Source organism: Rhinolophus sinicus, chromosome 5 (genome assembly GCF_057876585.1).
Source record: "Rhinolophus sinicus isolate RSI-liver-muscle chromosome 5, RSI-T2T, whole genome shotgun sequence".
Taxonomy (NCBI): domain Eukaryota; kingdom Metazoa; phylum Chordata; class Mammalia; order Chiroptera; family Rhinolophidae; genus Rhinolophus; species Rhinolophus sinicus.
Window position 1 is genome coordinate 12,912,473 of NC_142505.1, and position 25,186 is coordinate 12,937,658.

The 25,186-nt window shown below is 39.7% G+C and overlaps 1 protein-coding gene across 2 annotated transcripts; it reads right to left on the minus strand.

Moving 5' to 3' along the window:
• Positions 1-110: 110 nt before the first annotated feature.
• Positions 111-23,373, minus strand: LOC109445320 (caspase-14-like). Of its 2 annotated transcripts, XM_019727586.3 has the most exons (7): positions 22,882-23,372; positions 20,875-20,927; positions 19,429-19,578; positions 16,084-16,309; positions 15,500-15,616; positions 6,349-6,458; positions 111-4,245 (listed from the first exon to the last, which is right to left on the minus strand). In XM_019727586.3, exons 1-7 carry the CDS (start codon positions 23,225-23,227, stop codon positions 4,144-4,146), a joined length of 1,104 nt encoding a protein of 367 aa, XP_019583145.2. In that variant the 5' UTR covers positions 23,228-23,372; the 3' UTR covers positions 111-4,143. The 2 variants fall into 2 exon arrangements, with proteins under 2 accessions (XP_019583145.2, XP_074168686.1); XM_074312585.2 differs by lacking the exons at positions 111-4,245; positions 6,349-6,458 and adding an exon at positions 9,660-9,770 and having other exon boundaries at positions 22,882-23,373.
• Between the last annotated feature and the right edge of the window lie 1,813 nt (positions 23,374-25,186).

Consider the following 25,186-nt stretch of genomic DNA (forward strand, 5'->3'; position numbering starts at 1 on the left):
TTAGATGAACAAAAGCTGCAGAAACTATTTTCATTTTTTTGGAGGACAATTTAGCAAGTTCACTTACGGGAAATTTTCCTGAAAAAATAAAGAGGACAAGACTGCACAGATGCGTGAGAATCTTTATTAGTATATAAAAAAATTACAATATTCAATAGATTCGTTAGTAAAAATGTATTCCATCGATACAATACTATACAGCTATTCAAAAATAAAATTCTATGGTACAAAAAAGAGTTACAGGATGAGAGGGCGATTATTTTAAAAACTAAAAGCCCTATGTGTTAAAGATGATTGTAAATAAGTAGCCAAATTATTCATAATTATACAATAGGTTTCAACGCCAGCTGCGCTTAGAATCACTTGCAGAGCTTTCAAAGATGCCCAATCCCAAACCAGAAAATCTGATTTTTAAAAAATAGCTCCCTAGATAGTTTTAATGTGCAGCCGGGATGAGAACCACTGTGATACACAAGTACAGAAAACGGTGGGTTTTTCTCCCTCATTTTTCAGTATTTTTTAAATTTCCTGTAAGGACCAGATTGTTTTTAAATTGACAAAACAATACCCCACCGCGTTTAAACGAAGAGCTGACATGGAAAAAACGTGAACTTAGTCATGGCTTTCAGCATCTTTGCTGAAAACACCTGGAGACATTTTGGCTCTCAAAAAAAGGGCAGACTTCAAAATAGCTATATGGAGACTGAATGGCTGGCTTTTATGGACAGTTTTCTGTCGCTGCAGGACTTCTCTGGAGAGCCTTCTAGAACAATACCAAACCATAACAGCAGCTTCCTCCCCTATGCACCAGAGTTTTGAGAATATTTCCATTAGGACCATCAGGGCATGCACAGTAATTATGTTTAGGTGTTTGTTTCTCCACAAGACCTTTTCCTACAAAATAACTTTGTCCTTAAGAACTGATCTGCATGGTGAAAATTCTTGGTGAAGAAATGAGTTGAGAAAAGTCCAAAGATGAAAAACGTATCATAGTGAGAGCAAGCCACGGTGAGAGCCTTTGGCCTAAGAGGCACTTGTCAAAGAATGGCTGTAGCTCCCAGCCTGCTGTCCACCTCCCCATCTCGCAGCCTCCTGGTCCTCTGCACAAGTTTCTCCACCATTTTTTATTCATGCCCACTTTTGATAAAAATCTCAGAGCCTTCCTTTTGGAAACTTTGGTTTCTGGGGTTTGTATTTAGAAAACTGAGCTTAAATTTTTTTTTTTAAATATAAAATTGTGCTAGGGACTGTAGTTTTTTTGGACTACACTTCACATGGGTGGCTAAGAGAGCCCTGTTCTGATTTGAAGTTGAGAGAGGAACTAGCCCCAGACATCGAGTTCATCTTGGGCATCTTCCCACCTCCCTATCTGACCAGACTTCTTGTTCCTCGTCCCCTGTTTGCCTGGTATCCAGTTATCCCAAGTCCTCTGTAGTGGCCTAAGCAATGTTCCAAAATCACTTTTCCCTCCTTTGTCCCAAAGTTCTTATTTCTTCAGTTAAATGGCATGGTCCCTTCTGTCCAATGAAAGCATTCTGTCTTATAACTTTCTCTGTCACTTGGTACTTTGTCCGTGTATTTGTTCATGCACTAGAATCCCAGCTAACTGTGACTGTGAACATGTCACTTCACCTCTCCCAGGAAATAGCTATTGATGTTTCAGCTGATGCCATCCCCCTAAAACGAGCCCCTGAGCCTGGAAATCCTGCAGATGCAAGTGAATGGAGAAGGCTCACCTGATATTTTATGAACCAAGGAGACATTTTAATGGTCTATAAAAAAAAAAAAAGTTACATATTAAATATCAGAAGTCAAAGGCTTAAAAATTAAATCACATATACTTAAGAAATAACATTAACTACAAAGGACACAATTATCCCTGAAATGGAGACAGGCCTGGAGATTCTGTGTTACTTCAATTTGGCCCTCAATCTTCAGACCGTTCTCACCAAACACCTGTATCCTCACACAGGTGCAAGAGTCTTACGCAGCTGCTAGCTTGAATCCTGAGGTTGAAGGAATAGCCACATCTGCAGAATGTTCATAAGAAGTCAGAATTCACAGGTCGAGTTGGATGAGTTCTCAGTCAGCTGAGCCAAATCTCCTTTTAAACAGATGGGGAAACCGAGGTCCAAATATAGTCCAAAGATACAGAAAAAGTTAGAGCATAATTATAATTACAATTAAAATTCATGCTCAGTCCACAGCTTGTTTCTCTAAAAACACTGGTCTACATACAGGTTTTCTTTATAGTGGGATAGAACCCAACTTGCATCTTGAAGAATTGAGGGTATAGAAGAAGCACACAGTGAGAACAAAGGGCATTTCAGGCAGAGAGAGTGAACTATGATGTGATAACATATCCAAAAGTGTTCAGCCAACATTCATTAATCCACAAGCCCAATTCTGCGAGAGGGGATTACGGAGGGAAGGGCAAATCACCTGGTATGGCCAAGACCCAAACAGTACACAGGTACTTCAGGTTAAAGCCTGACAGAGAAGGACTTGGAATATTCTCCTAAGGGAATCGAGAATATTCTGCAGGCAGTGGGGAGTCAAAGGATTATTAACAATGGTATGGGTTTTATACAGAGATTTAGGGGAAACAGGTTAACTTCCAACTTGTTCCATTAAAATGTCCATGGGACAGGCAAGCAGGTGGGGTTGACTCGCAGGTGGCTTGATATGCACCGACGTCATGAGGTAAGGTCTGAGGAATGGATGAAATAATGAAAAGACAGGAATTTGCTAAACATTTATGACAGGGCTTCTCTGTGTCTTAAGGCACAGGTGGAAGCTGGGATACACTAATAAACAGCACAGATGGCTGGTTGTTACAACTGAAGTGGAGAGAGATTAAACAGCCACTACATGGTCATTTAAGTACTGTAGTGCTAAATGCTACAGAAGAAAAGTGTAGGGTCTCTGAACACTTAGAAAGAGCTGACCTAGCATGAGGGGTTGTGGAAAGCTTTCCTGTGCAGGTGACGCTTGAACCAAACTGTGAAGGATGGAATGGACTTATCTACCTGGGGTGGAACAGAGTGTTCCAGACAGTGAAACCTGCCGTTCAAAGGTACTGAGGCAGCAAGGAGGAAGCTGGGGAATGGATGGGGGTGAAAACAGGAAGGCATCACGGGCACCAAGTACAAGCACAGACACCTAGATAAGACTTGAGGATGGCATAGAGTGGAAAAGGAGATCGGTCTGCCTGCGGACAACAATGCAGGGGAAATAAGGCGACCTAGGGGACAAGACCACATAAAGATAGTTCTTGAATACGAAGCCAAGGAAATGAGGCTTCAGATCGAGATGGGAAAGGAAGGGGGGTAATAACAAGAGACGCACATGATAAAAATAGTACATACATAGAGCTGGACCTCCATGTTTTGATAACAGTTTAGGAAAAAAAAATTTCAGTAAACAGTGATCTTTAAAAAAAAGTCAGGGCCGGCCCGGTGGCTCAGGTGGTTAGAGCTCCATGCTCCTAACTCCGAAGGCTGCCGGTTCGATTCCCACATGGGCCAGTGGGCTCTCAACCACAAGGTTGCCGGTTCAATTCCTCGAGTCCCGCAAGGGATGGTGGGCTCTGCCCCCTGCAACTAAGATTGAACACGGCACCTTGAGCTGAGCTGCCGCTGAGCTCCCGGGTGGCTCAGTTGGTTGGAGCATGTCCTCTCAACCACAAGGTTGCCGGTTCGACTCCCGCAAGGGATGGTGGGCTGTGCCCCCTGCAACTAGCAACGGCAACTGGACCTGGAGCTGAGCTGCGCCCTCCACAACTAAGACTGAAAGAGCAACTTGAAGCTGAACAGAACCCTCCACAACTAAGATTGAAAGGACAACAACTTGACTTGGAAAAAAAAAAAAAAAAAAAGGCCTGGAAGTACACACTGTTCCCCAATAAAGTCCTGTTCCCCTTCGCCAATTAAAAAAAAAAAAAAGTCAAATTATTTACAAGTTCCAAACAAGTAGTTAAATCTTAGAAAGACATATGTATATATGTATAGGAAACAAATTGGAGAAATATAACTAGTGACAGAAATAATGCAAAGTGACAACCATTAGCACTATACTACAAAGCCTCCCAGTTCTTTACAAAGTCGACTATGAAGCAGTCCTTATTTTTAAATCTTCCCGATATCAAAAGTACACGGATCTAGTTAGAGTCGATTCCATTACAAGTGACACTTTTATTGGTTCTTCATGTAGATAAAATTCAGCGTGCACCACTTTGTTATTCACCTGCAAGAGAAAAGCACAAACTGTCCAAAAGAATGTAACAGCCCTGAGCAAAAGCCTTTTAGTAAACTCCACAGGATGAGATGGCAAAATTCTGACCCCACCAGGAAAACAATGCAAACATTATAATAAGCAGATATCCCAACACCACAGTGGGATGGAAAAGCACTGTATTCAAGAGTCCACAGACACCTGGGTTCAGTCTCAAGCTTGCCCTGGGTAATATTAAACCAGGTATTAACCCTTCCTGAACCGTGGTAACTTGTGGTAAGATGAAAGAGTTGAATTATATTATATCCAAAGTATCCAACAGCTCTACAATTCCAGGATTGATTATAAGCACGTTAGCTGCTATCTTACTGCGACTTTAATGCAAAGGCCACCTCATGCTCATCTCCAGACTTTTTCTCACCAGTGTCTACTCAACAAGTGCTTTAACACTGAAGAGTGTTCAATAAAGACTTAATGAACATTAGTCAGCAGAACAGTTTTCAGTTAGCATTAACTGAGTGGATTTCTATTTACAGTCACTTAAAACTTTATTGTTGTTACACATTCCTGAGATGCTGACAAGAAATCTCTATTTTCTTAAAGAGAGAAATTGAGCAATATGAGACATTTGGGAAAATGGTTGGAATGACTGTCAAAATTGTCCCTTTAACATTTTTCCCAACAGCTTACCTAAATCATGTAAAAAAAGAGTTTTGAAAGCTGTTAAGCATCATATGTAAAGTATTAACATTAATTTTTTTTAAGAAATAAAAACAGTTACCATCCCTTGGAGAGAGGTGAGGAGTAATTACCGTATTTTGCCGTGTATAATGCACACCTTTTTGCCCAAATTTGTGAGGGAAAAATAAGGATGCACATTATAGATGGGTAGTACTAATTCCATATCTATATAAATGTTTTAAATTCTTTTATTTATGCTTATGAGTTAAAAGTGTAACTCTAGAAATCAATAACTATATCCTATACAAAATAATACCCTGGAATATGATAATTGGTTTTGCTGAATTTAGGACAAACTTGCCATGACGAAGAGTTCTTGGCCTTGTATGATGCATAAATGACATAAATTTGGTATCGGTACATAAAATTTCTTGTACCATATGTTAAAAATAAATGCTAAAATTCCTTTATAATAATAGCTAAAATGCTAATAATTCTTTTACAAAAAACAAGTGTTAAATGTAAATAAATAAAAATTTTAATTAAAAAATTAAAATGAAAGATTTCTTTTCTCCTGAAAGTTTGAGCCAAAAACATGGGTGCACATTATACACGGGAGCACATGCTACACGGCAAAACACAGTAACACTTAATTGTGATTAGGGCATGAATGCTAGAAGTATTCTGTCTGGCCTGGAATGACAACTCCGCCACTTACTAGCTCTCCATCAGTGATAGTGGATGCAAATCCCAGTACCTACCTGTGAGGTTGTTGGGGGTGCTAAGTGGATTAATATCTGTAAAGCACAGAGAACAGGAACTGGCACAGTGAGCCATGCCACAGATATTAGTATTGCTGTTACTGTGTTCATTTATAGCTTTTCCTAATTAGCTCTCTTTGAGGGTAAAAATCCCAGATTAAGAAGAAAATTACTCTTCAATCCTGCTATAATAAACCACTATAATCAGACCATTGTCCAAACTACAATTTGTGTATAAATCTGCTACAATTCCTGGCCACTCATTCATCCAGTGAACATTGACCACAGGCTACAAAAAGTGGGGAGACACAAGCGAGCCAGTGTCAGCCCTTAAGGAAGCCCTCAGGTCTTCCCCTCTCCCAGTTGAGTCAGGCCGAAGCCAACTGCAATGACAGAACTATAGAGCAAGTAGCAACTACAAAGCTCATCCAATAGGCCACTCACACATATTACCAATGAACAGAAAGTGTCACTATCAGTTTTCCTTGGTATCTGGCTCAACTGTGTCTTCTGAACAATGCAGCCACAGTCCTCTAAACTCACAATCAGCCCACAGTTTTCAAGCAACTTTTCAGTCTCTCTCATGTTTTCATGGCTAACGTCGGTCTCCTCAGGAAAATGTTGTCAAGTGCATTAGCTTCAGAGAGAACGTGGTCACTTGGAATTTACTTACTTTGGTGAAAAAGTCAACGATGTGACACTTATTTCCATACTGTTGAAAGACGTCAATCATTGCTGCTATCATCACAGAGCCATTGCGGGAATGACGTAAAGCAACATGATCTACAAAGAACAAGAACATCTGGTCCATTTTCTTCCTCTACTTGCAGCTCAATTGTTCTTTTACCCACAGTTAAAATCCAGAAAATAACTTTGAACTGAGAGTACAAAAATACTCTTGCATTAGCAGGAGTGTGTCTGGGGCCATAACAGACACGGGCACAAACAGAGGAAGCACCTGAGCCTCACAAGGGACTCGTGTGACAAAAACCTATCAATAGAGCGTTCTTTTTAACATGCATTTTTTTAAACAAAAGTTTTCAAATATACACAAAAATAAAAAAGCAAAATTTAACAGGCCCTCATATAGTCATCCTTCTGATTCAAGTTATCATCATTTTGCCATTTGCTTCATTGTATCCTTCTATATTTTTATTGCTTTTACTATAGTATTTTAAGCTGAATACCCCTAAATATTCCATATGGAATTTATTTTAGGGTCCTCAAAAGTTTAATTATTGAAATTATTATTAGAATAAAAAGCATAAAACATGTCTGTTTAATGTGGAAATTCAATGGAAATATCAAAATTGCACCCCTCAATATAAATCTGGGTTGGAAATGAAAAAATATAGGACATCTTTGCAACTTCAGTGTAGGCAAAGGTTTCTTAGAACACAAAAAACATAAACCATAACAAAAAATTGTGATAAATTGGACTTAATCAAAATTTAGAACTTTTGATTTATGAAAGACATTGTTAAGAAAATGGAAAACAAGCCACAGATTGGGAGAAAATATTTGTAACACATACTAGAGAAATGACTTGTATTCAGAATATGTAAAGAACTCTTACAAATTAACAAACAAAAAATATAAAATTGGAGAAAAGAACGGCCAAAAGGCACATGAATCATCATCATTATTAGTCTTTCAGGAAATGCAAATTAAAACCACAAGGTGATACTATTATACACCCATTAGATTGTCTAAAAATTTAAAAAACAGATCATACCAAGTGTTAATGAGGATATGGAGCAACTGAAACTCTCGGACACTGATGATGGGAGTATAAAATGGTGCAACCACTTTGGAAAATAATTTGGCAGTTTCTTTAAAAGTTAAACATGTACCTACTGTGTGAACCAGTCATTCCACTTCTTGGTATTTACCCAAGGAAAACAAAAACATATGCCCCCAAGATTTGCACACATTTGTTCATAGCAGCTTTATTTGTAATAACTGAAAACTAGAAACAACTCAAATGTTATACAAGTGAAAGGATAAACAAATTGTTATATCCATACAACTGAATACTACTCAAGAATAAAAGGGAATGAACTACTGATATATAAAACAACATGGGTGAATCACAAAACCATTATGCTGTGTGGAAGAAGACAGGCCAAAAACAAACAGACAAACCCAAACATACTGTGTAATTCTGGTTCTATAAAATTCCCAGAAAAAAATGTAATCTGATCAGTGGTAAGAGAGTGGATCTGTGGTGACCTAGGGATGGGAATGAACCAGAACATGAGGAAATATTTGCTTATTTTGAGCATCACGATGGTGTCACGAGGGTATATTTATTTCTCTTCAAATTGTTTACCTGAAATATATACAATTTATATTTTAATTATACCTCTGTAGTGTTGTAAAAGAATCCACAGAATATATCTGTGTATGGAAATTTCAGTATTGCCCCTCTTAGAGTAAATCTGAGTTAGAAACACCGTATCACAAAGCTTGACCCTCCATCTACGCATATAGCTGCAGTTTCAACCTCTCCCAGTCTGGAATTTTAATCAACCAGTCTGGAATTTTCTGGTCAAGCACCAATAAGGTAATCTGTCACATGGGCCCTCTCCATCCACCTTGGAAAGAAGCAATCTGCATGATAAAAATCCCTTCCCATTCTCTTCCCCTCTCCCTCAAAAGATATCCTAGCCCCAAAGTAATCTTTTCTTAATTTGTTAATAACTCCCTTGCCCCACCCTTCTTCCTATAAAAAAACTTCCATTTTGTACAAACCCTCAGATTGCCCTTCTAGTTGCTAGGTAGGATGCTGCCCAATTTGTGACTCACATAATAAAGCCAATTAGATCTTCAAATTTACTCAGTTGAATTTTGTTCCTTAGCATTACATTTAAAACTTCCCCATGATGAATCTTTTCACCTGCTACATGGTTCTACTGTATGAATAGTCATGTGCCACATAACAAGTTTCAGTCAACGACAGGCCACATATACAACGGTGGTCCCGTAAGATTATAATGGAGCTGAAAAGGTCCTATCGCCTAGTGACATCATAGCCATTGTAAGGTCCTGGCACAACATATTACACAAATACCACTGTGTTACAATTGCATACAGTATTCAGTACAATAACATGCTCTACAGTCTAGGAGCTGTGTTGGAACAGAATATGTCTGTTTGGCATAGGATTATTTTAGGCAGGTTAATTTTAAGCAGCAGAAACATGGGAGAAGCTCTGAAAACCAAGCAGAAGTTATCCTTTGTAAAAGACATTCACATTTGTAAGGGAAATCTCCATTTATAAGGAGATTTGTATTTATAAGGAGATCTTTGTATTCGAAAGAGAAGAATGAACCTAAATCTCTAGAAACTCTTATCAGAGGAGAAGGCAATGATTTAAATCTGCATAATAGATTTACCCTTGTTTACTGTGCTTTTCCTTGTAACCTCCCATCACTGGCTCCCCCCAGCACCAACATCTTCTGTCTTCAGCTGAAAATGGTATTTAAGGTGGTGGCTTCAGCCATTTTGGTGAATTACTCAGTTTTCCTGGGTCTCTCTCATGCATACAAAAGGTATACATGTTATGAAACTTTTGTTTTCCCCCCGTTAGTCTGTGTTTGATTACAGGGCTGTCTCAACCAAGAACCCAGAAGGGTCAAGGGAAATTATTTTTCTTCCCCGACAGAGCAATAGGCTCTAGCTACCACATAGCTTACGTGTGTAGTAGGTTCTATTACTTATGTTTGCGTCAGTGCATTCTATGATGGTCAACGTCATCGCCTAATGATGCATGTCACAGAAAGTGTGCCCGGTCCTTAAGCAGCCCATGACTGTATACCATTCCCAGTGACGTTAGCGCCTCCTCCACTTCAGTTCTCCCTCCTGTAAACTTTCAAAGGAGCACCCTCGTTAGAGTGACCAACTCGTCCAGCTTTGCCCACTCGCCCAGTTTTAACATTGAAAAGTCCAGTATACCAGGAAACCCCTCAATCTCTGGCAAACTGGGACAGTTGGTCACCCTATCCCAGGTATACACATACTGAAAGGCGGAGGTCTCAAGACTTTCTCAGTTCACGGTAGCCTTAGCATCTCAGTAACTTTTGCACAGTGCTCCTAGGCCAAGAAAAATAGAGTTCCATTTAAAAAAGTAGTTAGGATATAAATGCTAAGTTTAAAGCTAATAATCTATTGGCTACTTGGGTACAAAAATAAAATAACTGTGCCTGAAATGTTGAAAGAAAGAAAAGATGGAATCACAAGAAGGAACAAGCAAAGATATTGTCAAATAGCCAGATTTGGGTATAAAATGAATTTACCACCTATAAATCTTCCTTAAATTACTAAAGGATATACTTCAGGAAAAAAGAAAACAATCCCAGAAAAATGGTCTGAGATTCAGGAAGTAATAGAGAACAAAAAAAATGGTAAACACAAATACAGACCGTGTTAAATATTACAATAATGTTCTAATTTGTGAAGTTTTAAAATAGGAATAGGCATTACCTAGAATAGTGCTTGCCACCCTAGTGTATGCCAACATATTTGATAAAAATGTGTTAATGTCTTAATTCAGAAGAAAATCAGGGGAAAGGAGAATTAAGTAACAGAAATAAATGTTAAACAAAAGTAGCACTCAAGTGTGCAAGGAGGTGATGAGAATTAATGTTCTAACATTCCTTTTATCATCAGTGAGTAAAAATAAGCCTTTTTATTAACTCTCAAGTAAGTACCCATGTATAAAATTTCACAGGTAACCATGAGAAGAAGAGATATGGAATGCATCAAGTCAGTAGGAGGAGAAAATGTAAGAATAACTAAACTCATACTCAATGAAAAACAAGAGCAATAGAGGAGTGGGGGAAGCAAAGAAAAATAGGACAAATAGCATAAAGTAAAATGACAAAAGTGCAAATATATCAATAGTCACAATAAATTGTCCTAACTAAGCAGTAAAAAGATTGATAATGTCAGACTGGATTAAAAAACAAAATCCAGCTATATAATTTTGTTAAAGTCTAAAATATCAGAGCCCAGAAAAATTAATAGAAAAAGATCTGAAGGAGATATAACAGGAAAATACGGACTAAACGGATATTGGGGTGTCTCTATTAATATCACACAAAATAAATTATACCAAAAAGCACTATTTGGGACAGTAGATTTGCTAAACAATGACAAAAAATATTTATTTTACCAAAAAGTGTAACAATTCTAAAATTATGCTCTATTAAAGTTGCCTCAAAATACCTATATAAACAAAAATAAACAATAGAAAATGCAGAAGAAACCGACAAATCCACCATGATAACATGACATATTAATAAAAACACAACCTCAATTACTGGCAGGTCAAGCAAACAAATTTAGTAGAGACATAAAACATTTGAACAACAAACACAATTATGCTTAATAGAAATGCATACACCCTGAACTCAATAAGTGGAGACCACATATTCTTAAACTTATATAGAATATTTATGGTAATCTGATAGCTATTAAAAAATTTACTACTGGGCCGGCCCGGTGGCTCAGGCAGTTAGAGCTCCATGCTCCTAACTCCGAAGGCTGCCGGTTCGATTCCCACATGGGCCAGTGGGCTCTCAACCACAAGGTTGCCGGTTCAATTCCTAGAGTCCTGCAAGGGATGGTGGGCAGCGCCCCCTGCAACTAGCAACGGCAACTGGACCTGGAGCTGAGCTGCGCCCTCCACAACTAAGATTGAAAGGACAACAACTTGACTTGGAAAAAAGTCCTGGAAGTACACACTGTTCCCCAATAAAGTCCTGTTCCCCTTCCCCAATAAAATCTTTAAAAAAAAAAAAAAAATTTACTACAGACCAAGACATAAATCATCAAATCTCAACAGATTTCAAATTGATATCATAGTCCATAGTCTTTCTCAGTTCATAGCACACATAAATTAGATATCAATAACAAAAGGATTAATTTTAAAATTGCAACACCAGAAATTTAGAGACATATTTCTAAATAACTAATAGGTAAAAAAAAATAATGGAAAGTTAAGAATTCTTAGAATTGAAAGATAAAAATGTTACACATTAAAATGCAAGTAATATAGTAAAAGCACTACTTAGAGCAGAATTATAGCTTTAAAATTTCTTGTATTTTTGAAAAGATATAAAATAATGAGTCAAATACCTAAGTGAAATAGTTGGAAAGAATAGAATAACCCCCCGCCCCAAAATGGAGAAAAAAATGGAAATATGAGCCAAAAATTAATGAAATAAAAAACAAACATAATACTAGAGAGGATTAACAAAACTAAAAATGGGATATTAAACAAATAAATAAACCACTGGTATAACTCATCAAGAATTAAAGAAGCCACAAATATTAGAGATAAAAAAGGCAAAAGAACTATAGATTAGAGCTTTCACATGATTAAAGATACAATGAACTGTGCCAAAAAAAATTTGCAAATAAACTTTTTTGCCCCCATTGAGAAGCAACCCCCCCACCCCCACCCTGAACAATTTATTGAAGGGTCCATGCTTTCACCATTGATTAGTAATGGCTTCCTTGTTGTGTATCTACCTTTCCTGTACATTATTTCTACCTCTCAGTTCTCTACTCCATCCCAATGGTCTATTTGTCTGTACCTAGGCTGATAGTTTTTGTTATTCCTTTATACCTAGTACTCATACTTTACAAGACACATTCTCTCAAATATCTGCACAGCTCTCTCATGCCCTTCAAGTTTCTATACAAGAATCAACTGAGAAGCTGATTCTCAGTTGATTCTTGTGTAGAAACTTTTCAGTTGATTCTTCTCAGAAACATCTCTATACATCTCATTTTAAAACTGCAATCTCCACTCCTACCCCTCAACACTCTCTATCCCATTCCTGCATTATTTTTCTCTGTAGCACTTACCACCATCTAACATATTTTATTTTATTTTTGGTAAACTTTTCATTGAAGGGTACCCATCATATGGAAAAGTGTGCAAAGCCTAAGAGCATATAAGAGCTCAATATATTTTCATAAAGCACACACACCCACATAACTGGCACTCTCATCAGTAAACAAGATGGTAGCCAGCACTCCAGAAGTCCCCACTTGCCCGCTCTGATCATTACCACTCCAAACACTGCAGTATGCTGACTTCCAACACCACGGATTAGTTTTGCCTATTTTTGAACTGCATACAAATGGAATCATAAAGGAACACAATATCTATTTTCTCTATGTGTTTATTGTCTGTCTCTCCCCACCTAGAACATAAAACTCAGTGGAGACAGAGATTTTTTTTAATCTTTCAATCATTACTGAATCTCTAGCCTTCAAACATATATAGGCTAGGATGTAGTTGTAAAATTCATTCATTCGGCAATATTGGAGCACGAGGTTCTTTGTCTTCACCCTTAATTATTCCATAATAATTTTGTGATTAGTTTGTCACATTCCATGAAAAAAGAAAAAAACATGTTGGAATTCAATTTATAGATTAATTTGGAAAAAACTGACATTTCTATGATATTGAAGTTTCCCATCCATGAGCATGGTATTTCTCATTCTTTATTCAGGTATTGTTATTTTCTCCAATAAAGTTCTTGTTCATCTTTTATTAGTCATTCCTAGGCATGAGTCACTAAAGCAAGAGAAATAATGTGGTATCTTTTTATTTTCTATTATATGTTCTAATTTATCATTGCTACTGTATACAAATTATTAATTTCTAGAATACTGATCCTTACCCCTCTTGCTCTTACGTTAATGCATTAGCTAGGACCACCCCTGCCGTGTTAGATAGTGGTGGTGATAGTGGGCATGCTCGTCTCACAACTAACTTTTAAAAAATCTTACAGCTTTATTAAAGTATAATTGATAACTGGCAATCATCTATATGCACTTTAAGTGTACAATTTAATAAGTTTTGACATATGTAAACTTCCATGAAACCATCACCACAGTAAAGATAATGAACATTCTAATCAGCCTCCCAGTGTCCTTTGTCCCTTTGTAATCCTTTCCTCCCTCTCCATCCTCCATCCCCTACACCACCGATTTGCCTTCTGTCACTATGTATAGATTGATCTGCATTTTCTATCATTTTATATATACAGAATCCCATAGTATGTACTTTATCTGGTTTCTTTCAGTCAGCAAACTATTCTGAGCTTCCTCTATGTTGTCGCTTGTATCAAGAGCTCTTTTCTTATGACCGAGGAGTATTCCATGTATGATATACCATGATTTGCTTATCCATTCACCTGTCATTTGGGCTTTTCGAATTTTTGACTATTTCAGATAAAGCAATGTGCAAGCGTCTACGAGGATGATGCTTTCATCTCTCTTGGGTAAATAACCAAGGAGTGGAATCTTTTTTTTTTTTTTTTTTTAATTTTTATAAGAGCTTATCTGAGCCAAACTGACAACATATGCTGGGAAGCAAGATCTCAAAAGCTCCTCAAAGACAGGAATTTTACATCTAACTTTTAATGGAGAATTTTTGTTTTCTTTTTTTAAAAGATTTTATTGGGGAAGGGGAACAGGACTTTATTGGGGGACAGTGTGCACCCCCCAGGCCTTCTTCTTTTTCCCCAAGTCAAGCTGTTCTCCCTCCAGTCCCAGTCGTGGAGGGCGCAGCCCAGCCCCAGGTCCAGCCGCAGTCTTCTAGTTGCAGGGGGCACAGCCCACCATCCCCTGCGGGAGTCGAACCTGCAACCTTGTGGTTGAGAGGACGCGCTGCAACCAACCGAGCAATCCGGGAGCTCAGCGGCAGCTCAACTCAAGGTGCTGTGTTCAATCTTAGTTGCAGGGGGCGCTGCCCACCATCCCTTGCAGGACCTGAGAAGTTGAACCGGCAACCTTGTGGTTGAGAGCCCACTGGCCCATGTGGGAATCGAACCGGCAGCCCTCGAAGCCAGGAGCATGGAGCTCCAACCGCCCGAGCCACCGGGCTGGCCCTGTTTTCTTTTTAAGGAGGGCGCAGCTCACAGTGGCCCATGCGGGGATCACATCGGCAACCTTGGTGTTATTGGCACCACGCTCTAACCAACTGAGCTAACTGGCCACCACAAATGAGGAAATTTTTAATGTCTCACCATTAAGTATATTTCATTACTGCCCTTATTTTCCTTTGGTTCCATTTTTTCACTAACATTTTATCTTGCATTGCGCATTTGTAAACTACCTTAATCCTTCTTGAAGAAGGTCAAGGGAAAACCAATTAAATATATGTCCTTGACCATTTACTACTTACTATCTTCTCTACATTTTCCGGTTTCCCCTCATGAGTGAATCAAGTCCATCCAGCACACAAGATTGTTTTAGACTTTAACTTATTATTAGTAATAGTATTAGTAATAACAATGTTATTTGCATAATGTTAGTAATAGTAGTAGCTAATTTTTTTGGTATTTATTACACGTCACTATGATAAGTGCAATAACTGCATTACATAATTTATATAACATCCTAATGACATAAGTAAAATTTATCAGTCTCATTTTATATGAAGAAACTGATATCTCTAGAGGATAAAAACTACTGAAGTTCTCAAAGATAGCAAGTGGCAGAGCTAGCATTTGGGCCAACACCTTTTTCACATGAGAGCCAATGATCTTATTTACCATGTGATACTTTGCTAAGCGGTTCGTATCTTTGTGGAAAAAATGCACAGTTAAGATGCCAACCAGCCCTTCTGAAAATGGGAACATTTTCTGAAGGGAGATGGAGGGGTTAATGAAAATTTCTCCTTATAAACGTCAATTTGTAAAGCACGGATCACTTTTTTTAAAGATTCAAAAATCATTAGCAATAACCAAAACCCTCTGGCACAATCTGTAGTTCATGGTCATCTACCCTCACCGTCTTACCCGGCTGGGTGGGATAGATGATGAAATAGTCGCTGAAGGTGGGCAGCCTCCTCCTCTCTGATATGTCATCTGACTCCATGGGTTCATCATCCGTTTCAATCCCATTATCTTTTTTCTCTATTTTTGAGGAATGAAAATACAAACTACAATAATACATCACTGACACCAGGAGCCCTGAATGAAAGTCACAACAAGCTTGTATCTCCACAAGAGAAATACCCACAAAAGCTATATAAGTCAGATGTCAGTCCCACAAGCCACCTGGAATCACATGGATGGTGGGATGTCTCTTGGAAATTGCACATGCCTGTCTCAGAATTTGAGGCTCTCAGACCCACCTCACGAAGGACCATCCCTCGGCCTAAGTTAGCTATTCTAACCCAAGTAAGTTTTCTGTCCATCCCTTCCTCCCAGCTCAAAGTCCCCAGTATACTACATAACTGAATTTATGTCATCTAAGGGTCCTCTAATTTAAAATATAATATTCACATATGTATTTTTTTAAACTGACTTACTTTCTTTCCTCAATCATCAATATGAGAATTCCCTAGAAACATGGCTATTACAAAGCACTCTTTACTTACCTCCTCTGCAGGCCTGAATTATAAAGATCTTTGGTTTCTCATGAAGTGCTGGACAATTTTTATTGTTAAACATTTCAAAAACATCTTCCAAGCTGACTTTGTCACCATTTTTCATTTTAATAAAGCCGTTTTCTCCATGGGACATAAGAGTAACAAGGCAACAGGCAATTTCATCTTTAATTTCATTTAATCCATCACGAAATACTGTTAGTGTCTCAATTAATCCCTGTAATACAGGATAATATATTATAAAGAACTGAAGGTGGGAAAAATCAGAAATGCTAGAGGTGTCCCCTTTACTACTAGGTGATCCAGATGATAAATATGAAAATACCTACATTTCTAACAGAATTAGTATGAGATAAATATTAGTTTCTTGACTTGTCACTCCCTTTTGGTTGCTCTCAGAATTCATCTGACTTCTTCTTGTGTTCCTGGTTCTTATTTGACAAAATTAGGGCATTTCTGATTCTCTACCACAAAATACAACAGAATTATAGTTCCCCAAAGGGTTAATGTATTTAAATTTTATATTAACTTATTTTAATATATAAAAATGTGACTTTATAAAATTAATATTCTCAATAGGTAGAAATGGAAGGGAGTGGGGGAGTCCACCCAATAGTATATACCTGCCAGGATCTATCCGTAAATGTCATCAGAATCCATCCCATTAAAAGAGAAGGCAGGAATGGCTGCTATCACTACTCCCATACATGTAATAAAGATCCTACCCACCTCAATGAAGTAAAGTGAAAATTAAATGAAATTTAAATATTGGAAACAAAGAGCCCAAACTCATTATTTACAGATAATATGACTATTGAGAAATATAAAATAAGTCACCTAAAAAACTATTAGAACTAGAGATCAAGTTGACTAGATATAAAATTAATTTACAGAGATCTATATTTCCCCAATTGTCCAGCAATAATCATTTAAGCCACATAATGGAAAAAAGGATCCCATTTGTGGTCATAATAAAACTAAAATACCTAGGAATAAACCTAACAAGGAATACACATTACCTAAATAAAGAAAACTATAAAATAAACTTCAGTGAAGAGGCAATATAAACAAACCATGATATGTCAATGTTTCTGACTACAATGCCGCCAATACTATCAATTTGCTATTATAGTTCACTCCAAATTCATCTCAGTTCAATGTCATGTCAACCAAAATCCCAAAGAATTTCCACAAAACTTAACCAGATGAGTCTCAAGGTCATAGATGAAAGATAATGATCAAGAATAGCCAAGAATTTAGAAGGAAAAATAATAATAATAATAATAATAATAATAATAATAATAATTGGGGGACAGGTCCTATCAGATATCAAATAGTACTATAAAATCATGGTGAAAAAAAGCAGTGCTATACTGACATAAATATAAACAAATATATGAATGGAATATTTTAGAATCCAGAAATTAATCCAAGTACTATACACAGGAATTTAGTCCATGATAAAGGTGGAATTTCAAACATGTGGGTGAAGGACATATCATTCAACACATGTTGAGACCACTGACTATCCATCTGGAAATAGTTAGACCTCCTATACCACACTGTTCCAAAAATAAAATTCCAGAGCGTAGAAGGTAAACCTTAAACCATAAAAATATCACAGAAAAACTAATTTTAAAATTTCCAAGTTGGGAAGGCACTGGGGTTTAATCAAGACACAAAACCAAGAAGCTGACAAACAGACTGTCAAGTTTATTCACAAAACTTCCATATGACTTAAGACCACAAGTCAAAAGGCAACTAACATGGTAGGAGAAAAATATTTGCACAATATTCTGCGAATGAATAACATTCAAGGAAATAACTATAAGATAAAAGAAAGAAAATCCAGTAGGAAAAAGGCCAAAGGATACAAACAGTTAATTTACAGACGGAAAAAAAGTGGTCAAAAGATGCCCAACTGTGAAAATGAAACTTCATAACCTGGAAAAATGGAAAATGAAACTTAAAACGGAAATACTTTTGCTAGTAAATATTACTACATGTTTATAAATAAATGTTGACAGGATGTAGAGAAAGAGACCACTTTTGGACCTTTGAGAGAATAACAACCAAAAGAACATTGACAATGTCTGACATCTGAATGGAAGGGGCTTGATTAAATATTATGTACAATAGAAGAGATTCTGGTACAATCTTTGGGGACAATGAAGAAGTGTGTTTTTAGCTTTAAAATAATAAAATCAAAATTGAGCAGTTACTATAAGTCAGCTACTATTCTGAGAAAGTTTACACAGAGACCCTCATTTCATCCTCACAACAACCCTACATGATAATTTCCTATCATCAGCGCGCCCCCACCCCCTTGTAGAGATAAGAAAGTAGTCAATTAATTTAAGACAGGGTTTCTAACACTGTTGTACTATTGACATTTGGGGCCAGATAATTCTTTGCTATAGGGGGCTGTCCTGGGCATTGCAGGATGTACAGCAACATCACTGTCTTCTACCCACTGGCTTCCAGTTTTGACAACCAAAAATGTCTCCGGACATTGTCAAATGCCATCTGGGGGGGCGGGGGGGGGGCGGGGGGAGAACAAAATCACTCTCAGTTGAGAAGGTAACACAACTAGCAAGAGACAGGATTCCAACTCTGGCAGTCCACACTGCATTCACACTGCTATGTTTTCTTGATGTTCATTAGCAGTGACTTCTGGAAACTTGAAGGGCTTTCCTATGTCATTATCCCAAAATACGGGAAGGTCTAGGCCATGATTGAGCTAGGGTCAGAGAGATCAAAATGGAATCCACCCACCACCACTATTCTTCAATCTTATTTTTTCTGTGTCATCTAGTTAAGTCACAATACAATTCTGCCCAGGACTCTCAGAGTGCCCCTCTCCCCTAACCCCTTATATGGTTCCAAGTAAGTCCCACAAGGACTTTTCAAAGCCCATGGGCTCTGATGCTGCTGTAATCCCTCTGGCCTACCCTCCTGATGACCTCTCAAATCTCTTTTCGTTGGTCTTCCCTGCTCCCAAATGCCCTGGACCTTACCCAGTCTGGACTCATAGCTTCTCCTTGGGCCTCCTTGCCCACCTTGCCTAGACACCTTCTTGGGTTTCCTTTCCCTCTTCAACCGCACAGCCCTAGCTCAGACTAAAACCCAAGAGGTCCTGCTTGACTGGAAGGAGAGCTGAGGTATCACACACTTAAGATTACAAAAGTATTATGAAATTTCATCAGGATATACATGTCACTGCTCAGTAGATCTTGGTTCTTGCCAGGTAGTAAAAGCCCATTTAAAAAAGGAAGGCAGGAAGGAAGGGAGAAAATAATACAAGCTACAATTTTTCATTGGTTTTTAATTTGTTACCTTTTTGTCAGGATCGATGCACAATGTCCTTTCAAACTGGCACTTCCCAAGCCAGGTTTCCATTTGTCGGATGTCCTGGTCAGACCCTGGCCTGTCCTTTTTTACACACATTAGGAAAGCCTTCCGCTTGCCACTCAGGTCATAACGGTCCTGTTTTCCAGCAAAGCCAAGAAACAATATTTAAACCAAACCACACTCAGAAAACCAAATACACCATATACTGGTGACCCTCGAACCACCCGGGGCTTAGGGACACCGACCTGCGCAGTCAGCCCTCAGCATTCACATTTACGGATTCCCAACCGCCAGCTGACCCTTCAACATGGGTAGGAACTGTGTGGGTCAATCCTGATATAAGTGGACCCGTGCAATTCAAACCCATGTTGTTCATGGGTCACCTGTATAGGAAATGATGAGTTTCTTCTGGGATTAATGGGGAGGTTTCCCAGTTAGGATCAGGGCACAAAACTGATTGCCTCTCTTACCAGTTGTGGGGGAGGAGGGAAGGAGGCATGACTTGGTTTATAATTCTTTCAAATACCTTTCTCAGACTTGGACTACTAGGGTAACCTCATTAAATTCATATATACATATATATACATCCATAACTACCAGTTTAAAAAAATAGAGCTGATACAGGAAAATGATTAATAACAACAACACAAGGCTGCAGTCATCAAAATCCAGAATGTGGGACATTCTACAGGACAAATAACCTGGTTTCTTCAACAAATAACTGGAAAAGGTTAAAAAGGGGAGAAGTATCATAAATTAAGAGACTTAAGAGACAAACCAATCAAGTTTAATTGTGTAGACCTTGTTTGAATCAGAACTCTGACGCAAACAAACCAACTGTGAAAGATATAGCAACCAGTTAAGGAAACGTGAATGCTAACTGCATCTTTGCCAAGACTAAGGACTTTGTTTTCGTTATTGATTTTTGAGGTAGACTAAGGACATAACGGTTTTGTTTTGAAAAAAAGTCTTTCTCAGAGATACACACTAAAGTTTATGTAGATGAAAGTGATATGATATCTGGATTTGCTTGCTTTACAAGAATTAGGAGTGGGGAGCAGATGAAATAAGACTGGTCATTATATTCCTAATTGTTGACGCAGGATGATAAATATGGTGGGCTGAAGTTTAGAAGATTCATTTTTCTCCTCTCTCTATTTTAGCGTATGTTTAAAATATCCATAATAAAACTTAAAAAAAGAAATCAACCCTGCAGCCAGCAATTGATGTAGTTGCCTAAGGCCATGCACCCTATTCTTTTATCTCCAGTGTCTCACTTTCTTTGATGTGTAAAATGGAAATAATAACAGTGCCTAGTTCTTCTGGTTGGTTAATGCATGCACAGTCGTTCTAACTGCCTGTTTCACTTTTATGTTACAACGGAAAGGAGTGAGGTCTGACCACTTCAGACAACCACAGAGGTAGGCTTACCAATTCATTTTCCACATAGTCAAAACTTCTCTTCAGAATTTTTGTTGGGATCACTGAATAATGAAGGTTCATGAAAAAGAAAACAGAAAAAGAGCATTATTTTTTTTTTCATTTTTCAATCAAGATCTGTTGTTCCTGTTAACCGGAAGCTCTCCGAAGAAATTCAATTATCTCTTATGTTTGGGCCCAGCAGGCTTCAATGGATCTCATTTTAGACCAGGTTCCTTGGATTAGGAACACCCCCTCCCAAACTCATGAGTCTGAAAACCTAAAACAGATCTCTCTTAGCACCCCCCATCAAGTTCAGGGGCAGAAAGACCCAAGCCAGAAAGGACAGGGACTAATTGATATTACTGCACATGCACTTCCTGAAGAGTAAACCACAACATCAGTAAAGGGAAAGATGAATTAAAGGCACTAGACCCTATTTTATTTATCATATCTTAGTATTGAATTCAAATACTTACTGGGTCCCTACAGTGTGTAGCCATGACATTGTATAGTTTGGATGATTCTGAGAAAGAAAAAAACCACTTTGCTAACAGCAAGTGACTCACAGTCTAACATGGGGATAAAAATGTGATACATAAACAACTGACCTGGGAGGGGTAAGGGAAGTCCTGTACAGGTGCAGTAAAGGAACAGAGAATCAAAGGCTCAATGGGGTCAGTAGCCTGCCTACAGGACACGTTTGTGGGCTGTAGTTCTCATTCATTACAAATCGACAAAAATCAGCAACAGCTACACGACTCAAAACTCAACGAGATCATAAGCAGGCTGACAGCACAGACCATCAAGAGTATATTTTAATGTCTACCTCAGTGCTTCTCTCCATGAATAAATATTACCGTATTTTTGCCATGTATAATGCACACTTTTTGGCCCAAATTGGTGAAGGGGAAAAATAAGGATGTGCACTGTACATGGGTAGTACTAATTCCGTATCTACATAAACGTTTTTAATTCTTTTATTTATGCTTCTGAGCTTACAGTGTAACTCTAGAAATCAATACCGATATCTGTATGCAAAATAATACTCTGGAATATGATAACCGGTTTTGCTGAACTTACTACGAACTTGCAACAACGAAGAGTTCTTGGCCTTCTGTGATGGGTAAATATCGTAAATCTGGTACCGGAACATAAAATTTCTGGTACCTTGTATCTGTTCTTGTGCTACATAAAATTTCTTGTATCATAATGTGTTAAAAAAAAAATGCTAAAATTCCTTTATGATACAAAAAACAAATACCTCAATGTAAACAAATAAAAATTTGAATTAAAAAATTAAAATGAAAGGTATTTTCCCCCCTGAAAGTTTGGGTCAAAAACGTGGGTTCACATTATACATGACAGCGCATTACACACGGCGAAATACCGTATACACACATACACTTACTAAATTGAGGGTAGGGGAAGCCCTAACCTCCTTCAACCTGTTACACAGGCATTTCTTGATCCTAAGCCACATTCCCAGATTTACAGCAAATGGTCTAATGGTGTATAAGGAGAAGAGGACCCCCCCCCAAAAAAAAAAAAACACCCACTGGAGATGTGGCAGAGGGCATTCCCACACTGGGTTTCTCTGCATCTAAAAATCTCCCGTATCATAATCACTTGGAGGTACTTGTCAAAAATGCATCTCAGGTCTGCTGAATCAATCTGATTTCTGAGCCCACCCCAAAACGAACCCTGATGGCTACTCTTCCACTGGACACTCGGATCCGAGCCTGGGAATGGTGACTCTCCTGCCCGCTTACTCCCGGGCTCCCACCTCTCGCCGCCGTTCCACTTGGTCCCTCAACGGCTGCATCCTCCTTGCTCTGATTACCCCTCCCCTTCCCGCGCCGCTCACCTGGGCTTCCAGCACCCCCTGGGGACCCGCCCGGGAACCCCGAGGCGGCGGGACCAAGCCCCACGCTCCCCGAGAACGCCCGCGTTTGTATCCGCCCTCCCCCCTGCCCCAGCCCAGGACTTGCTGGGCCGCGGGGTCGTGTCCGAGCTTACCCCGGCTGCAGGCTGTGGGGTCGCTCTGCCAGCGCGGCAGCAGGTCGGCGCGGGGCAGCTGCTTCAGCACCTTGGCGAGGACGCGCGGCGCCTCCAGGTAGTAGTGCTTGGCGAGGAGAGCCGCCAGCCCCGCTGCGGGGCGACCCTCCAGCTCCAGCTGCACCGGACTCACGCGAGGCTCCTCGTCTAGCTTCTTGAGGATGGCGCGGAAGTTGCTCAGCTCCTGCGGGGACAGCATTTCCAGGGTCTCCTGCAATTCCCTCTGCAGCTTCTCCATGGCCTGTGCGACCTTCGGAGGTGCCCAGGTGACCGCGAGCTTCAGCCGCTCCTGGGGCTTCCCCTCCATGGGCGCCCAACCTTGCCGAAGCTCCTAGGCCGAAGGGGCCAATCCGAGGAGGCCCCAGCACAGCGCGCCTCACACGCCACCCGCTTCTGCTCTTTGTTTTGAAAAAAGGAGGCGTTTCCGCTAGACTGCAGCGGATCGGTCCGCGGGGCTCGGCTGCAGCCAGGCAGCTCCCGCCTTCCCTCCTCTCGGGCCCCGCCCACGCCCGGCGCCACGCCCCTCACCTAGGTCATCCCTTCCTCCCCGGCGGTTGCGCAGGGGCTCTGCTTCCAGCGCCACCCCAAAGAACCCTTCTTTAATTAACCCTTGGAGCTCCGGTTGAGGGAACTGAGTGGTGAATCCGGCCCTATACGGGGTTCCTCCGTGGTTCTCTGCCTTGGCTGAGCGTTAAGGACCTCTTGGGGAACTTTTAAAACTCCTTGTGCCCAGGCCAGTCTAGGCTGATTACATTAGAATCTCTGGGTGGCAGACCCCAGCATCGGTTGTTTTAATTTTAAAGCTCTCCAGATGATTCCAATGGACAGCCAACTTTGAGAACCACTGATCTTGGACTCCAGAGTGTTTATCAGCAAGGAGCCATAACTCAGAAGCTGAGATAACACCTAGAAGGTGTTGCATTGAACCAGCCGAACTTTTTGAGAGGGCGTGGTGACAAGGGCTGAGTTTTGAGACTTTGATGTCAGCAAGAAGCTAGAAATGCACACTGCTCAGCCTGGGGAACGTGTAGGGAGCGTTGCCTTGGTGAGCAGATCTGACTAGCTTGAAAACTCCCCCATAGTCATTGCTAAGTTCCCTGACTTGATTAGGCCCTCATAATCATGGTTTGCCCCCAAACTACTTACCCTTTTGAATAGCTGAATCTCAAAACCTGTTTGAATCCTGATTCAAATAAACCCAACTGTACACATTTTTGAGACAATCAGGGAAATGTGAATATGGGCTGGGTATTGGATATGCAAAAAAGTTAACTTTTTTTGAGTGGGATAACATTGCAGTTATGTAAGAAAGATGTCCATAGTTTTTAGAGATGGGCAATGAAGTATGGAAAGGTGAAAGGTGTGATGTCTGGGGGTCTGCCTTTAAAAGCTTCACAAAGGAAACAGTGGGGGAAGACTGGAAATAACAAGCAAGAGTGGCAAAGTCCTGATAACTGTTCCATCTGGGTGATGTGGATGGAAGGCAGGTACCATTGGCTCCCATCTTGTGATTGTTTGAAAAATTTCACAATATATTTTGGAAACTGAGTATAATGGCAGCTTGAAAGCTTTGCTTCTGTCCTTTTGGCTCTGCCTTACTAAGCCATCTCTCTCTAGTTGCCAGATGACTGCTTCCTCCCACAAAGCCCTCCTCTAAATAATTTACTTAAAAGTCAGAGGCAGCCAAGAATCAATAATGAAAAAAAAAAGGGGCACTGAGCCACATTTACAAAGCTGGCTGAAGCTCACTAGCCACTTCCTTTCTGAACTTTAATACCCGTGGCAGACTGCAAGAGGAAAAAACAAATCATTGGGGACTGAGATATGCAGATCTCGGGGCCACTTGCCTCTGGAATCAATGTTCACCAAGGGCAATTTCAGTTTTACCCTGTTTAGAGAAAATTAGACTATTTCTCCAAATCTAATGATTATTTGGCCCAAAAAGAATAAATGAGGAACACAGAAGGGGTCTCTGGTATAAGCTGAGCTTATCTGCACTGGGAGGAAGCCCACACCTCTGCCCCTCTCCTCCCAGGGTCCCCTGGCAGGGCCCTCAATGGCATTAGGCCTGCAAGGCCCAAGATGAGGTGTCAAAGGAGACTGAAGTGGCCCTGAACACCCTGCCTCAGAGTCTAAGCTCGAAGGAGGCAGCGCTCCATCCATCATTTGTTAACCTGCCTTCCCTTCAGTCCTGTCCCAGCATTCCATCTCCAGTCCTAAGTGCTCCCCTGCTTTGCCCAGCATAAGGCCTCACACATAGGACACC

Bases quoted from the DNA above. Each gene is read 5' to 3' on its own strand.
- LOC109445320 (XM_019727586.3), bottom strand. From the start codon at position 23,227: ATGGAGGGGAAGCCCCAGGAGCGGCTGAAGCTCGCGGTCACCTGGGCA. The intron at 20,928-22,881 runs GTAAGCTCGGAC...TTCATTATTCAG, and splicing joins CCCCACAGCCTGCAGCCGGG to TGATCCCAACAAAAATTCTG. The intron at 16,310-19,428 runs GTAACAAATTAA...CCTGTATTACAG, and splicing joins GCATCGATCCTGACAAAAAG to GGATTAATTGAGACACTAAC.